Raw genomic sequence first — 18,213 nt, 5'->3', positions numbered from 1 at the left:
CTCTTTTGTTTCTTTTTATTTATACTGAAAGAGAAGACTTTGAGAAACATTGTGCCAGTTTTTGTTTCATGTGGATATGTCCAGTAGTAACAGATGTATTAACCATAAACTAAAGGTCAACACATCTGCAATCTAACAGTTAAATAGCAAATTTTCTCCATAGAATTCTTCCTCCAGCTCAATTAAAACTAGGGACTCCAGTATGTTGTGATGTGCCGTGAACACAGCCTCTACGCCTGTGTATTAAACTTGCAAACCAGATGCAAAGAAGGAAAATGGCATAAGAAACATATCAAATGAATAAATAATCCAATCTAAACTCCTAAAGTGACTGTGACTTCATCAATATTTAAAACAGTGGGTATTTAAAGTCTCCTCTGAAATGCAGATCTATGATGTTGTTGATACAGTATTCAGTTATTAATATGATGTATTTATTTTACAAAGTTTGTTTTGCTAAAATTGTTTAAGCAAGTGGTGGTGAATTATATATGCTTAAATAAAAAGGAATAGGGAAATAAATGTATAATATTCGAAGTACACTAAACAATGGCATATGCAAAAGCTTCTTTATGTGTATACCACAGCTATAAAAAGGTTGCTGGTTTGATCTCAGCTCTCCTCCGCTCATTTTGCTCGTGTTCCCTTAGGCATGATACTATCCCATATGTCTATCCTATCACTGATGATGAATTTTTAAACAAACAAGTGGTTTGTTCAGTGCATTTATGAAGACATTACTTTTCAAATGCATTATTTAGCATGGTCTTAATAGTGAAGCTGAATACTGCATTAGATCTCTTAGAACTGGATGTAGTTATAGCTTTGTTGTACAGTGCCATATTAAAATGACCCCAAACTGCAGCTGTGTCTTGCTCCACTTCCTGCAGCTGTCAGTGTGGACTTGGAGCTAAAGGAAGCATCTTCTTCCTTCACACAGGCCTCCACTGTTATGGAAAAAGTCAATATGTTTTCTTGGACATTCATTTCATGGATCCAAGTTTTTCATCATTTACTGTTTTCATATGTAAATACGACATTTTAGGTGTAAAAATAGCCAAAATTTACATTTATACATAATTTTATATTTGGGACATTTGAATCTTAAAAGGTAAACCCTATGTCCCTGTGGGAGAAAATGTATTTTAAGAAAACAGTCTTTGAATTTGAATAAAAAATAAAACAATAAACCATCTTTCGGATCAGATTGGACAATTTAGTCGTTTCCACATGAAAGCTTGTCTGTGTAATCCCTCAGTCTTCCAGGTATGATCCATAGCAAAAGAAAAATTCAATTCTGTCAGCTGGACAAATGTTTTAGAGTGAAGACATTTCTCCACTCTTCCAAGCCGCTTCTTCAGTTCTGGTCAGATCACTGGTGGACACTGCCCGATGTCTATCTAAAGACAGGAGCTAACTACACTGAAACTGATACACCTGTTAGTTTACAGTTTCTGTTTGTTGGCTAAGTTTACTGAACTACCTTGAGTGTGAACTGTGCCTAAGTCATATTTTGCATAATTCAGGTCTCTAATGGGTGCTCCCACACCTAATACTGTCTACCACTATTGTTTTTCTTGTTTATAAATAAGAGATAAATAATATCTATGCCCCCCATTCTTATTCAAAAATGGATTGTCTTACCTAAGAAAAATTGCCTCTTTAACTCCACTCTCAAACGATTTATTTTCTTTGGCTAAGCTCTGTACCCCACTATCTTCAAAGGAGTGGTTAGTGGCTTTGAGATGAAGATGTACGGCAGATTGGGGTCCAGAGCTGCTCTCGTGATGATGTTCTCTTATGTGTCAGTGCAGTCTTCACTACACTGAATGGAGTAGACCACATTGCTTTGTTTGTGTCTCGGGGTTTTGTCCTTTGAGTGAACCAGTTTCTGTCTTAACGTGTTTGTAGGTTTGAAATAGACCAGGACTTCATGCGGTCTGAAAATCCTAAAAATATGTTATGGGGACCATTTTGGTTGGAGTGTGCAATGTGGATGCTCTTCACTTGGTGTAAATCATTAAGCTAACAGCTAACTCTTCACCTAGATCCTAATGTAAAAAAAATAAATAAAAAATCTGGTATGGTTGGTATAAACATGTTTTCTAAGGTCACAGAAACAGCCGTATCTTCTGTCTTACTGTTGAGCTGTATGTCCCAAGCTCTTGACAATTTTACACCTATTTTTAACATTTTCCATAATCCTACTTATGAAAAAATGACATAGTATTGTTCACACAGCCACTTTAGACTACAATTCACATGACTCATAGTTCAAACCTGTTTCATAATCTCATCAATGGGTGTGTGTGCATCCTCTAAACCCAACCTCCGGTCAAAAACAAAAACCCTTAAATTCGCGTACACAAAGCATCCTGTAATGCTATTGTATGAGAATCCTGGAATTATTCAAATATGCAGAAAATATGTGGTTGTGAACAGGTCTGGCTGTAGTGATGGCTAATGGCTTTTAGTATCATAGTATAAAACCCAGACAATTGAGTTTTGGTTGCAAGGTCAAAATATTCCAGTTAGTCATAACAGACATTAAGTACTGCACATTTAATCATGTTGTTGAAGATTAGAAGGCTGAGCAAAATTACAGTCTGCAGGACACTAAAAGCAGGTAGAGAGGACAGTTTAACACAGTAACACTTCACAATAATAACTACTAGTACTATGTAACTATGTAAAAATGTAATTCATCGTTACAAAGTTGGTATAAGATATAAAACTCCCACTGTGTTACTATGCACTATGTTTTTTTTTTTTTTTTTTTTTGGGGGGGGTTTTTTGGCACGTCAGTCAGCTGCTTGTCTCTATTTACTTTTGCTGTGTTTGTATTGCTAAACAAATATCTTGAAAAACATGCATTCTTACTGTGAGCGGGCTCTCCACAGATCTGACCTGGAGCGTCACCTGCACGTATCCATGGAAATACATTTAATGCCATTCTGTAGAACATTCCAGCCAAAGCAATAGCCAGAAAGGTTACACAGGGCACTTAAAAATGTACGCTGAGCTCATTTTAGAAGTATATTAAAATAAATAAATAAGCTAAAAGGCTGGGTGATTGTAACTCACTATGACCCACTTCTTCACAAGACAATGTACTCCACTAATGTAAATGAAAGTGAATGTCAGTGTGTATTATGCATAAGGTCTATTAGTGGTGTGCTGGTGTAAGGTCACGTGTGCATTTGTAGCAGTGATAATGATGATGAGAGAGGGCTTCATGCAGTAGTTCAACTGGACAGATGTGACACAAAGGGCATTAGATAAGAAAATGTCATTGGATACATGAGAAGTGGTTAAGGATGACAAAAAATACAGAAAAAAATACAGTTTGATTTGGTTTTATAAGACAACATTAAAAAAAAAATCTGTTATGAATCCTTAAGTGCACACATAGCATCACATATAGTATCAAACCCAACACATATGAATTATGAATGTATAATTTTACATATACATATAGTTATATAATCAAACCATAGCAGATATTTTGTTACATCAATATCTCGCCAGTTTTTGAGTAAGACATCAGAAATCCCTATAGTGTCACCTTGTGTATATGCAAGCTGCAAGAATAAAGTGCTAAATTAAAACAAAACAAAACATCTTAATAGTAAATAGGACCTACACATTTTTTGGTATCAGACTTTAATTGGCTTTATCTGACACGTGTTTTATGTCCAACAAACCAACAGCAGTTTTAACACAACAAACAAAAGGCATGATCTGGTTCATCAAAGTTTAACAATCGGCCATATTATAGGAAAGTCTTGAAACTTGGATTTAGAAAAACATTTTAAGCATGAAGAGAGAAAATGTGCGCTCCCTCCAGTCTGAGTAAAAACCCTACACCTCTTCCTTTCCAGTAAGAGTGACAGGGAGGTGGTGGTCTAAAGGGATTCTTCATAGCAGCATACAATGTCCCCCAAAAGTGATGACAAAGTTTGGCACACAACATTAGCTGAAAGAGGCATAACACAGGAACACAAGCATACAACACAGCACGGACAACTTCACATCATAAAATTATAAATACACTGACTAGACTGTACAAAAAAAGAAATCATCACGCCAGGTAAAATTACCCATTATTCCCCTTGACATTCAACTTGCCTGACGGTAAAAAAAAGTTCTGAGCACTCTTTAGAGATTGCTGCCACCTAGTGACCAAAGTGGTGTAATGTAGCCTACTAAAGAAAAAAAAAAACAAAAACAAAAAAAACAACGTTACTTGTGCTTTCATAAATTCCAGACTATATTGAAATCTTACAACCTTTGAAACATTTCTTCCAGAAACATTTGATTTTGATATTTCAGTTGATAATTATAGTTGAATAGATACAATTAGAGTTATGGCTTGGTTTTAGTCCCAACTGGCCTATTTTTTTGGCACAGATTATACTGGATATTCCTCAACTACATTCATTTTTGTTCTGACCATCTTGCCAGTTTTGAATTTCAGCATCAAGAAATCAAATCTTTTTCACAAATTACAACTTCCCAGTGATGCTTTAAAGATTAAACAGCCATAATCTGCCTAATGTGATTAGTAGGCTTTTTTGTTTCGCTCCTTCACATCATCTGTTATTAACAACCAGATTATCCCCACTCATTGCAGAAAAGGACACCAAGAAACTCTACTCTAATTCCCCAAACTTTTTCCCATGAATAAAACAAATTAATAGTTTTGACCCACAACTGACACAAAAAGCGTCAAATCGTCGCTTCATCACTTCATGTAAACACAATTGGTCTCACCTTCCTTCAAAACTTGTCAACATTTTTAAGTGCAATTCATCATGTGTGGTAATTGTCCTTCCGGATGCGTTTGCCACGTCCTTGCAGATGAGCGGAGATACAGCGCTTCCTGTCTAAAAAAAACAACAACAGTGTAACCATGGTAACCTCAGTCCACGTATCTACAATCTTTTACATCCATCGCCGGTATCTTCTCCAAAAGTCCACTTGGCTTAAAAGTGTTCCTTCGCTTGTCCAATGAACCACCAATGCACTGTCCTCTTTCTCTCCTCTCCTTGTGCTGAACTACACCGTAAATTAGGGTCCTTTTTATAGCTGGGGTCAAAGGGCGGAGACCTTGATGATGTTAGTGGGGGTGGAGCTTGTAGTGGTCTGGATACTCGGGGTGATGGCGGGTACTCTCCTCTGCGGGGGGCCGTGGGGGTGGTGGCCCTCTCTGAGTGAGGGGGGCGAGGGCAGGCTGATGATCGTCGTCGTAACCCTCCCGCCTTTACAGTTGATCCTGCTGCTGTCGTCTGGCCTGAGGTTCAGGTTGGAGCGACTGCAAAGAGAAGTTAAGAGAAGTAAAATGGGTAAATAACTTTTGAAAAAGTTTGTAGGGAAAAATGTAAGTGCTCTCTTTGAAAATGTCATCAAAACAAACATTCTTGTTCTTGAAATCTTCAGGAAAGTCTTGAAAAAAAGGCTAACTAAACTGTAAACGATTAGATTATTAGATATAGACAATAGACATAGTTATGCAAAAGAATCTCATCAGGAGTTCCTCACTTCTTCCCTGGCTACTATTGGCAATTTTAACGCAATTAACGCAATTTTTGCACAATTCTATTTCAAAAGATCAAGGCCCGCCTGAGTACACCCCACACAGTCATCATAGCATTGTCATATAGCGCTGTTATACCTGGTGGGGTGCATGAGCTGGCTGCTCTGTATGTGGAGTGCACTGAGCTCCTGTAGAGGGCCCTGGGGGGTGTCTGCAGTGTGGGGCAGTGGGTTCCTGGTCTGCCTCTTCTGTCCACAGCAGCAGAACGTCCCACTGTCCTGAGAGCTGAGGGACGGGCTGTGGGTGGGGTAAGTCTCCAGAGCACTCTCCAAACAGTTCTGCTCAAACATGTGCTCGTCCACGAACTCATGAGCCTGCAAAACAAATAAGATACACTTACATTTGTTTTTGGGCTTTGGACATAGGAATGCTTTTTATAAGGTGCAAAACGGAGCTGGATAATTTTCTAGGTTATTTAGCTTTTATTTCTTTATTTTTGTTCATGTAAATAATTGTGTCAGTGCGATATGGATGGATAGTTTTCTTTTAAATGCAAATTCTGCTTCAGTTTTTTCTTACTCCATTACACTGTGATTAACATAACCTTAAATCAACCAAGAAGTTAATAAATCCAATACTCTGACCTAGTTTATTGTACTTACTGCTCACTATTATTCAGAGGTGTAATGCAATGAAGTAAAAGTAGTAGAGTTTACTTAAGTACATTTTAAAGTGGATAATTTTTACTTTTACTTCACTACATTTGAGAGCAGATAGAACTTTCTACTCCACTACATTTTTATAGTGGAAAGTATTTTTTCAGATAGTTTGAGAGATGCTGAAAAGGCTGAGGGGTTTATTTTTAACACGTTTTCAATAGTTTCTACTGAACAAAATTCTGCACAAATCTTTATCAAAATTACTACATTGGAAGCCTTATAAATCCTTAAAAACACCTCAAAATCTGTGTGAAATACTTTTAATTTTTAGTTTTTAAGCACTAATAGTAAGTAAGTGCTTAAGTAGATATTTTCATGTGATAGTTTTGCTTTTACATGAGTATATAGTGTACACAATTAAATATTCTTCCACCACTGCTATTATTTTACCAGTCTATATAGGTTCCACAATGTAACTACATAAAATCAGTGTAAAATTATTCATAAATTCCTGTTAACACTATTTGTGGTCATTGGACGAATGGGAACTTGGGAATGGGACACAGGCAGAACATGCAAACTACATGGAGAAATAACTATTTAATGATAACAAAAAATAAATAAAAATGGTAATAAGATCATATGTAATTATGTAGGATGTTTGAAAAATACTATGTTGTTTTATGTGGGGGAAGAAAAAAAAAATTGTAACTAAAGAGAGATGTACTCACTGTGGTTTTCTCCAGACAGTGCAGCAGGTGGTGGTGTTGGCTTTGTAACAGAGACGTGGAGCGGATCAGCCTCTGCTCGTCCTCGTCTGTCCCCTGTCACACACAAAGATCACACATCAGACACCCACAATGCTGTATGTGTATTAGCATTAGCTGCACACAATCTGTTATACTCAATTAGAAATAGACCGATATATCGTCCAACCAATATTAGCCGTTTTTAGCATATCGTCTATCGGGCTTAAATCTCTTGCAAAGGCAGATGTTTTGTTTGGGCCAACCAGATGCCTAAAGAATGCGCATCACACTTTTAGTTCAACACTTTAATGTGAAGAGGACACTGCACAGAATCTGACTACACAGTTCTTGTATCCACTTATACGAAATAATCAAATCAGTCCTGCATATCGGCCCAAAAATATCAGCAGAGTTTATCGGTCATTGGCTTCTATGGATTGTAATGATGATCAGCGCCAAAAGAAACACACTCAAACGAGACAAAGATGCACTCTGTAACTTTTCTGATGGAGCGTACCAATTTGTCTTCATGAAAATTTGTTTGCCTGGAATGTAACACAGTATGGGATTAAATTTATCTGTATCCATGGAGACAATGGCACCACCAGGGCGGGTTACAGTGACAGTTTTGCAGATGAAAAAAAAAAAAAAAAACCAACAAAACTTTAATAGAATAAATGTAAGACAGATCAGTAAAATGCCATACTGAGGATCATTAAAGACAGAAATTGAAAGTAGGTGGCGGACATGTCCACTAGAAAAGTTACTTAGTTACTTTAGCCTGAAGCATACTAGTAGATGTGAAACCTGCTCTACCACTGAGCCACTAGAAAATTCCATAACTTTTTCATGTATACAGGAAAAAATTTTTTTATATTTGTTTTAGAATTCTGCATCATTAAACAGAGTAAAGCAGACATGCCCAAAGTGTGGCCTGGGGGCTAAATGTGGCCCTCAGACCAATGTTTTTTGGCCCTCAAGCTTCCAGGTGAATTGGCCCATATTACCTTAAACAGTACTTTTTACTATACATTTCTGAAAATCTATTTAATAACGCCATATCAAATATTGAATGTGTCCAATTGAGGATGTAAACATGAATAAAGGTCTAGTGGTTCAGTCTAACCTATAATAAACACACAGATTTGAAGTATTTACTGTATTGGCGACCAGTCTGTGGACATCCCTAGACTCACACCTAGATGCGCACTCATTCATACTGGCAATGTTGGTGAACTGTTTTGCCAAAGGAAGAACGAGATTAGCCTACAGGGATTCAAACTTCTGGTCATAAGAAGATCCCATCACCTCCACTTTTAACTTCAATGCGTTGTGGATATTTGTTCATTAACTCCAAAACCCATTAGCGCCATTGCTTTGGAGTGGGGTGGAATCTGTCAACAAACCAAGCCTCGCGCATTGCTACACAGCTCAATAATGCAAGCAAAAAACCCCAGCCGAAATAATATAACGCAAAGTGTGAGAAAAACAGGGAACAGACAGTTGTTTGTATTGTTGGTATTGCTCCAACCGGGACCGACTTTCAAAGCTGCAGCTCGAACACAGCTTAGTCTCTGCAGTAATCACAATTGCCAAATGAAAAGGGAAAACAAATTAATTCTCTCCCCACAGAATGCACTGTTACTCCGAGGATTTGGGTGGGAGGCAATTCCAGCCCGAGGACTCTCATTCCCATTCGACACATGAACAAAAAGGCAGGCTCGACGTGGGCTGAGGAGAGTTCCACCGCGCACGCTCCCCAGTGCTGTCAAAAACATGATTTAGATGCCAAAACAAATGTGCGATGTGGGATTTGAAAAAAAGACAAGTTATTAGCGACAGCCCATCTGAACTGGCTACTGTTAATACGGGTGCCAAGGACAATGTGAGCCGGTGCAAGGGTTACAGAACGGATAAAACCGACTTTGATTCATGGGATTCAGGCAAATGATTCCTTCCTGGAAATTTCAGACCTTTCCACTTTACAAAGATGTGATATTTCGAATTTGTTATTGGTATGAAAATGGATGGACGTTGCCAAATCCATGAATATTGTAATGATCTAATATTTTGTGTTTACTTCAGAGTTGACACCTTTTTTGCTCTTGTAACTGTTTACAAGTTGTTTTTAATTATTTGTGGCATTTGGTTGCTATGCCGACAAGTGAGTGTGAAGGTTCTACTCATCTTTTACTGGTCTGTTTGGAGACTCTTGCGTGGGCATAAACTGTATAAAGAAGTGAACTAAAGGAGTAACGTGCGGCTCCAGTCAAATGACGCTCATCGAGGCTAGTGGTTATAGGGGCGAATTTGGCGCCGTGTTCCTACAGTGAATTCTAACTGCGAGTGTCATAGCAACCAAAGAGCCAATCTGGAGCGAGGCTGTTGAAGGTAACGCCCCTTTCGCTGATTTAGCAGGGAGCGGAAGCTTAGCAACACTGTCAGTCAAACCTGTTGCTAACGCTAGCGGGACTGGAAAGCACTTTGGTTCAGTTGTTGCAGATGTAATGTGCTATAAAATTTTGAATATTGATTGGTAGGGATTAAAACAACCAACTTGCCATATTAATGTTCTAAGACAAGAATATGGCAGACCCCTCCACCAGAAAAGTGACACAGAGCACCTTTAACCAGAAATGATTAAGATAGTAAAACAAAATGTTGCACAGGAGTTTGTTGTTACAACTTTCCCTTTAATTTAGACCTACGGACATGATCTGAAATGCATGAGAATCTTGTAACTTTAGCAGTTCATAATTGAGTGTTCTCTCACATGTTAATGCGTCTGAGGTTTTAAAAATCTGTACTGTGAAATGAATGTGGGATAAAAAGACACTAATCTAATCACAATAGTTGACAGGAAAACTCCAAATCAATTTTTGCAACACTGCTCAACCCAGTCTATTAAAGTGAGGTAACAGATGATGCTCTGTCCTGATCTGAACCTGATGCTGCGTTCTCTGAGTTTTGCTTTAGCCTTGGTTTAGCCCTGTATTCATCCTTTTGATTTAAACCTGGTTCAGTTATGGTTCTGCTGCTTCGATACTGTTAACTGGTTTATTATCTTGCACTATTGGGACCAGTTCAAGTTTATTTCTAGGTTAAATATGACCGGAGTTAACAATGTTGAGTCCCAGCTGAGATTGGTAGCAGTACTTTCTTTTCTTTTTCGACATGCATTTGTATTCATTAGATCAATGTTGTATTATTTATGCAACGATTTAGATTAGAAAAATACAGGCCTATTGGAAAACCTCATAAAAAGCAAACGACTAGGTCTAGATATTGATAAAACAGATAAACGATCACAACAGACTCATTTAGATGCAGTGGTGTTCCTGTGTAGGGTACAATCAGTGTCAAATCAACCAAACATGCTCCTGCAACACAAGAGAACATTTTCAGATGATATCAAAGCTGTCCATTGAAAAGCGTTATTACTTTTGTAAGACAATGGATTTTTATGTCATCAGAGGTTTGTGAAAGCCGTTTAAAATATCTGTACCTGATTTTTCTCTATGTATTTGATCAAAATGAGTATTGCTTCAGTACAGACACATTGTATAAGCAGCTCTTGAGGTTATACAATATGTCCTCTGACTGCATCTAATTATAAAGCGGCATGTTGTCCAATAATCAAGAAGTGCTAGTTGTTATTAGTTGTTGCTAAGAATTCATAAAGAATAACTTTGGATCGCGGCAAAAAAAATAAAATAAATTCTGTTTTTTCATGATGTTATGAGGGTGAAGCAGACACTATTTTGGATCAATTTGAATCCTATGTGGCTCATGTAAGGACATAGACTATGATGGAAACCAGTGAAAGTTATTAAAGATAAATTTATATTCATGACCATTGTTGAAAGCAAATAGCGCATGGACTACTAGAGGAAAGACTACAAATAAGAACTGCTGGTTTTGTTTTGCTAGTGAAGACAATTTGACCACTGAAATAATACAGTGAAGGTGTATGTAGGTGTAGAATTTGCAAAAATCGAGGTACACTTCCTGAAGGGGAGCATCTCGTGACGGTGAAACAGAACGTTTTCAGCTCTTGAGAAGATTACAAACTGAATATGTAGCGAAACATAATCATTCATGACAGAATTTAGCACCAGGTATGTTTTTTACTGAGGAAATCTGTGATAACAAGATTAAAAGTTCAAATTCATTTAGCAAAATATATTGAACTTAGTGTTATTGAAGAAAACAAGTTACATAATAGTTTTTCCATTTCATTTATTCTCAAGTGACACTGCAAAAAAATAAATAAAATAAATTAAAAAAAAAAATGGATGTTGTTTGCAGTATTTTGTGTGTCTCTCATAAATTCATCTTCTAAGTCAGCACTGAGAAGTTCTGTCCCTGGTATGATTTGGCATTGTATAGGCCAACTGCATATTGCTTATTTTTGGGTCCATTACTTTTAAAATGCTGCGACAAATGGCAATTTCCTCAGCACTAAACAGCTGAAAGTGTCTGGTTTTCTTGCAGACTTCCACCACTTGTTGAAAGCTTATTATATTTTCTGCCTATAGATACAAAATAACTTGGGTCTGAGGGTTTAGGAATACTTTTTCATACGCTTAGGACTTAAGTGTGTACATTGCATTTTCATACGTTTTTGTAAGAGAGGCGGGCATTTTGATTGTAAATTGACGGGTATTTAGAACTGTAATTGTTTTTTAATCTTCCCAAGGACTGCAGATCGAAATTAGCTTCAATTATACTTGGTGTAAAGCATATCTTCTTTTATGAGATTAATGTGTTTGCGCAAAGTTCCTGTTAAATCAACTAATAAACTAAACTAAAGAAATAATATAATGGAAATACCTTCTGGATGTATACTGTCTATACACACAAACACAAGCGGTGCCACTTTATAAAAACAACACACAAAAAATAGCCTTGATAAATCATCAACAAAAGACTTAATTCATAATGACAAAAGAATGATTCAGTAACTATTTAAGAGGTTATTATAAAGCATTAACAGCACAAGACAGTCCTTTGCTTCTCCCTTGAAACAACAATAAGGCCTATAGCTAGAGTGCACATATCAGAAAGTGAGAAAACACATTTTATGAATATAACAGATGGCTCAAAATGACAAAAATCCTGAAGGAATATTAAATACCAATCATAAAACAGTTTATAACCCTAGGGTGTAATCCGCTATTGTGTCTTTCAACCCAGTTCATTCTGTGCCAAAGCCACAATATGGAGCTGAGTGGCACCATGGTAATATCAGCCAATGGGACATGTCTCACAGCAGGACGGGGGACGCAGTGCACTCTGATGGCATTTATGACCATTGTCTCCACTCGCAGGACACCGAAAAGTCTCTAGAGTGAACTCGATTAGGCCTAAATGGGTTTAGTCAGGCCACTGCTGAGAGGGGAACTACTCAGGGATGGAGCAGGCAGAGGATGCAGCCAGGCAATTTGTTTGAGCATTATGAAATACATTTCTCTATGATTTAAGTTTTAAAGACACAGGGTTATAGGCACGTACTCCAGTTTACAGAACAAGTCATTCAAGTCCAAACAAAACTATTTAAAACGTTGGTATTTAGAGAGTAATATTACTAATCTTTTACTCTAATTAACAGCACTGGATTTTTGCAATGGCCCTTAAGTGTCTGGGGCAGAGTATCAACCCTACTGCATAATTTAACAGACTCCCTGACAGTGCGTATTGCTCAGCCCACAAGCCTACGTTTTCCATACATTAAAAAAAGCGTGACTACAAAACCATACACTACAACAAACCTGATGTGATTTTAAGTCGTTTTAATAGCACAATTGTGGTGTGATAGTGCTCTGAAACTTATTTAACACGGTAATACGTTGTTTTCGGTGAATATAGCATGTATTAAAACAATTAAAGGTAACCTGGTGATCTAATATGTTATGTGTTAGCAGTTAATACCCCATAGAAGTGTAAAACCTTCTCTTTAATGTGATATGTTGGTGCAGGACAAGAGCGTAGGAGTAGTTAAATCATGTTTTAAAGTTACTCATAAAGCATATTTCCCAAAAGCGCTATGCATTTTTAATTTATTTTTTTGTCTTTTTCAGTCAGAATGTTCCGAACGTTGAGCGGCCCCAAACTGCGATGATGTGGTGCAAAAGTGTGAGTGTTTGGTATGCTATGGTGTGGTAGTCGATTTAAAGCTCTGTGGGGTCTCATTATTTAAGATGGAGTCAAACCACCTGCTGCTGCAAACATTTAATTAACAATAAAACTACAGAAGACTGCAGTGGAGACAGCTCTGATCCTGGGCACGGCTGATTTAAGCACGGACTATGTGGCACTATAAGAGCTCTTCTCAAGTTTAATAGCCAGACGCATGTGATGGCTTCCTAATTTGTATCTTTCTTGATTTTCTAATTAGCTGAGTCTGTGCATTCTCCTTATATAAAATACATTCAAAGTATGAGAGTTGTACAGGTGATCTCAGAATTCTTTTTCATTATTATTATTATTATTATTATTATTATTATTATTATTATTATTATTATTATTATTATTATTATTATTATGTTTTTGAATATTTCATTAATTTGAGTTGAAAAATATGTAATTTATAATTTAAAAAATTGTGCATTTTCCTTGTTAATGTGAGTATAGTATGTGTAATATGTTGAAATCAATTAATATGAACAAAATAACAACAAAACAACTATAAAATCTACTTAAATATACACTATGCAACTTTTCTTGAGGGGTGTGCCATCTGCATGTCTCCAAGTTACAGGGCAGTTCTGTGGAAAGGTAAATTGATGTTTTTTAGCAATAAAAACATGATTGAATATGCAAAAAAGATGTGTTTAATGCCATAATGGAATTTTTCAGACAATGCAGTGAAACAAGTGGCAGACCCCCCACCAGATAAGTGACATAGTGCACATTTAAACAGATTTTAGTGGGACTGATCTCACTTAATTTCTAAATATTACATGTAGATCAATCCACAGCTCATTTTCCAAAAAGCAAATGGTTTCTTTAATTTATTGGCTGTTTTAGGTTTTAATCCTAACGTTGCCTCGGTTCGTCTGGGAGTACTTGGTGTGCAAAGTTTGTAAATGACTGGTCTATCCAATAGCATTTAACAATTATATTCATACTACTACAAACTACAGCTATAGCTCTAAAATTCACTCTCCAATCCACTTCACTTTAATTCATTTTAGTCAGCAAGCATGACCGATCTTTCACTTTGAACATGCTTCTATCTTGTAAAATGACTGTAAAATGACACCACCCACACTTGGAGCCATGTGGGTGGGGTCAGGGATGAAAGGTCAGGGGTCATCTCACCGTCAGCTCCAGTAGTTCGTTCAGCAGACCGTTGCGCTTGCTCTGGAGGAAGGCATTGGCGCTCCCCGACTTGGCTATTCTGATCCTGGTCAGTCTGGCTTTCTGGACGTGGGAAAAGAGAGACGAAACGTGAGTGAGAAGGAGGAGGTCAAAAGAACATGGCTAAGATCATATTTAATGGTGAGAAACTGCTAACTCGTATGACATCAATACTACAGTGATATAGTGCTAAGTAAGTGCTGTCTGTTTTTTGTTTTTTTTAAATAGAGGTTGGAAAGAAGAATAAATGCTGTTAAAATTATGGGAGGTATAAAAAGAAAAGTTATTGGAATCTAGATCGCAAAGTCGATTTTATGGCAATGCATGTTTTGATTTAAAGGGCCCATATTACGCTATTTTCTGCTCAGTGTTATAATGTTGCTTTCTCATCACAAACATACACATTTCATTGACATGTTTAACACACGAACCCTACATATTTAGGCTGAGTTCTTCTCTCAAACACTCCAGCTGGAACAAAGCATTTTCAGCTTTGTAGATGCAAAGCGATTAATAATGCAGGATTACTCAAGACCCGTCACTATAACAAATACTGAAGTGAGATACATTGCTGAAGTAAACACAGACTATAAAATATAATATTGAAACCAAACTTTAACCTCCTGAGACCTGGCGTCCTCATATGTGGACAACACATTTTGGGTTGTCTAGGCCACAATGCAAATTTTTTGAAGAAGAATAACAGCAACAAGAACAACAACAATGCAAATATATTATATATATATTCATTTTTTGTTGTTGTTGAATGTTTAGAATATTTTATTTTATTTTTATTTTTCTTCCTGCTCCTGTCAGCAGCTCTTCACACAAGACACATTGTTCCAAGAGGCACAATAGTTGTTTCTCATTTTGTTTTTACATTCAGGACAAATGTTGCTGTTTTCAGGGTCTTAATAAATAGGTTTGCAAATCATTGTTCAAATGTTTTGTCAAAATGATGAAAATGTCCACATATGAGGACATTTGATTTACATATTTTTTTCTCAGAAACTGCATGATGTAAAAAGATAATTCTTTGTATTTACACTCATCTGGTTCCAGTCAGCCCAAATAACAAAGAGAAATTAATAAAGTATCTCATGCAAGAGCTCGGGTCCCAGGAGGATAAAGCAGAATTATCCCCCCAAAAGAATTCTACATGTACAAAATTGCTTAAAAGACATGAACTGCAATAAACAAATAACAGAATGCAGCAGTTAAGTAGTTAGTCTGTGCTTATATTGAGTCATAGAAGTTCATGATTAGACCTTCTACAGCTCAAATCTCATCTAGCACAGAAAAATAACTAAAATAATATGAGTGCAAAGAAAAAGCCCCACCAATTAATATTGCCTAACAAAAATTATTGTTCCATCTGTCATGTATTGAACGATATGTCTGTATAGGATTTATCGTGACAGGCCTATAGGTGAGTGAAAAAAACACAACTCTGGGTATGTTTTTGAGGAGGTAAAAACATTCTAAGAAGGTTTAAAGCTCACAAGAGTCCATTTTGCGTAATATAGAACCTTTAAAAATGAACAATGTTGCTGTTCTTGTGTAGAGTCTGTCATTTGCTTATCTTCTTGGAGCCTTGCCCAGAATGTTCCACAGAATGGCATTAAATCTAGCTATTTTTATGAAGACAAGCACAGACCAAGTAACAAATCAGATCTGTGGAGAGGCAATAAAACATGCATAATTTAATAAATGCTATAGGTTCAATACCAGCCTGTGAAACATCCAGACAAATCTATAACATCTCAGTGGTGATGAGCAGAGAGCTAATCGTCCACCAGAATAATTGCATTATTAGGTAATCTGAGTCTTCTGAGAGTTCACAGCTCACAGTGATTGGTTAAATCCACCTGTCATTCACTTAATGACATGACAAAGGCGGGACAATAATAGTAGGAGGGGCAAAGATGCGATGAAAACTGAACAACACAGAAAATATAAGCATCTCTCCAAAATAGTTTCATCAGAGTTAGATTTTCTTTTGCTATGTACAATTGAGGATTTACACATTATACATCTTACTTAGAACGAAGCTAAATAGATGACTAAATAAAATACTGTACAGAAAAACATAAATAAGTCGTTTTGTTTGGGCAGTAAAGATGACAAGTTAGGGTAAAATGTTTATATTACTGATTCTAACTGCTATTAAAAGGCTCAATTGCTATCTAAATCTAATATACTTTGCCTGAAATCCAATACACATTTCTTCAATACTTTACAAAGATGTGTGTCCGATCACCGCTAGTCCTGAAGTCAGATAGACGTGATTGACAGGTGGATTAGCCAATCAGGAACACCCGGTCTGTCCGTATCAGAATAAACATGTCTTCTTGTGAGGAAAAAAGAAAGAAAGAAAATAAATACACACGGGCCTGAAAAACATTGCAAATTTGTACAGAATCAATGAGCAAAGCATTAAACTTTTTTATAAATGCCAGGTGACAATGAGCTTCTTTGTTTCACACGTGTCACTGAAAAATAAACAGATCTGATAATATGATCATGTTTGGTTCTGGCTCGAGACACTCGACAGAGGGCAAGAGGACTAGACTGATATTCATCTGTATTTAAAAAGACAGACATTTCATTCTGGCACTATAAAAGCTGCCAGGCAATCGTAATGCTATTAATACAGAGATTTTACCTGCAATTAGTTTAATAAATATAGGGTGTATTATAACATCCTCTTAACCAGATTTTCCTAGTGTACTTATCTCCCATTTACAATTCAAAAACGCTTTCACACTGTTAATGGGCTCTTCGTTTGAGCGTTTGAAAGAAACACACCTCTACCACACAGCTTTTATTTGGGAGAATGTATGACAACATTGATCCCACTTAAAACGCTTTGGATAGACCATCTGTTTCAAGTCCTCGCGTGCCCTTCTCTAAATGTCATCCATTTCCAAAGAATATAAGCTCACAATATGAACTGGCACAGCAAGTTATCATTATTATTTTATACTATTTGATAATATGTTTGGGGGATATTTTGTGGCTGTATCAAAATTAGTTTTGGTTGTAGTACAAATGTATTATATAAGCAGTTATTGGAGTAGAAATGAGACCAGTGTGCTCTCTCTGCATCTAGTTAAAAAGGTTTTTTCCCCTGTGAGAATCAAGACGTTCACTCTTAGCATGTTACTGTTTGTTAGGATTTTGCTCAGGTCTCTTGAAGTTGTGAAATGTGCTTATAAACTCATCATGGTGAATAACTTGGATGCTCAGAATGTTTTAGGAAAGTGAGGAATAACTTCTGCACCTTTAAACATATGTAGATTACAATTTTAGATTTTGTTAATTGTAAACTGCAATATTGATCTGTAACTTCAATGCAAAACTTCCCAAATGTATTACAGAAAGTTCTCTGCACACAAAATGAATCAAACGTAATTACATTCTTTTGGATCTTTCATAAACTGAGGTGAGGACGTGGTATAATGTCAGTGTGAATACTGCCCATATATTACAGCTGTAGTGAAAATTCTACTTGTGTAAATGATTGTTGATTATAGTTGCCCAAAAATCTTAACATTGCAACATATTTAATCTTCTTCTTCCTGTTTTTTTTTTCTACTTTGTCTCAATCACGAAAGCAGAAGGGTGGAGATGAAACGGGTGGTGCATATAACAGCTCTGGCTGCCTGTAATTCTGAACTCAGGATCAAACTTTATCCAGTGAACTACCTAAATCTAGATGAAAAGAGCAGACAGTTTGAAGTTCATAGTCTCATATCTGCTTCGCTTTTCAGAAAATCATTATATTCTGATTTTAGTAAGGATTAAACATATTCTTAATAGCTATAGGGTAGAAGTCTCCTCTTAGAAAAGGCCTTACAATGAAGAAACTGCATCATTTTTATCATTATCAACTTTGAATCTGATC

The 18,213-nt window shown here is 36.6% G+C and overlaps 1 protein-coding gene across 1 annotated transcript in view; it reads right to left on the bottom strand.

Annotated features, from left to right (window-relative positions):
• Positions 1 to 3,822: 3,822 nt before the first annotated feature.
• Positions 3,823 to 18,213, bottom strand: part of LOC117371160 (potassium voltage-gated channel subfamily D member 3-like) — a 110,919-nt gene continuing 96,528 nt past the window's right edge. Inside the window, exons 4-7 of the mRNA XM_033966784.2 lie at positions 14,268 to 14,369; positions 6,927 to 7,019; positions 5,675 to 5,910; positions 3,823 to 5,314 (exon numbers count right to left, since the gene is read on the bottom strand). Of these exons, the coding sequence (XP_033822675.1) occupies positions 5,095 to 5,314; positions 5,675 to 5,910; positions 6,927 to 7,019; positions 14,268 to 14,369 (651 nt within the window). The 3' untranslated portion in view covers positions 3,823 to 5,094. The remainder of the gene's footprint in view (positions 5,315 to 5,674; positions 5,911 to 6,926; positions 7,020 to 14,267; positions 14,370 to 18,213) is intronic.

This window comes from Periophthalmus magnuspinnatus, chromosome 5 (genome assembly GCF_009829125.3).
Source record: "Periophthalmus magnuspinnatus isolate fPerMag1 chromosome 5, fPerMag1.2.pri, whole genome shotgun sequence".
Lineage (NCBI taxonomy): Eukaryota > Metazoa > Chordata > Actinopteri > Gobiiformes > Gobiidae > Periophthalmus > Periophthalmus magnuspinnatus.
The sequence above is the reverse complement of the archived record's forward strand: the minus strand, read 5'-3'. Positions and strand labels throughout refer to the sequence as shown.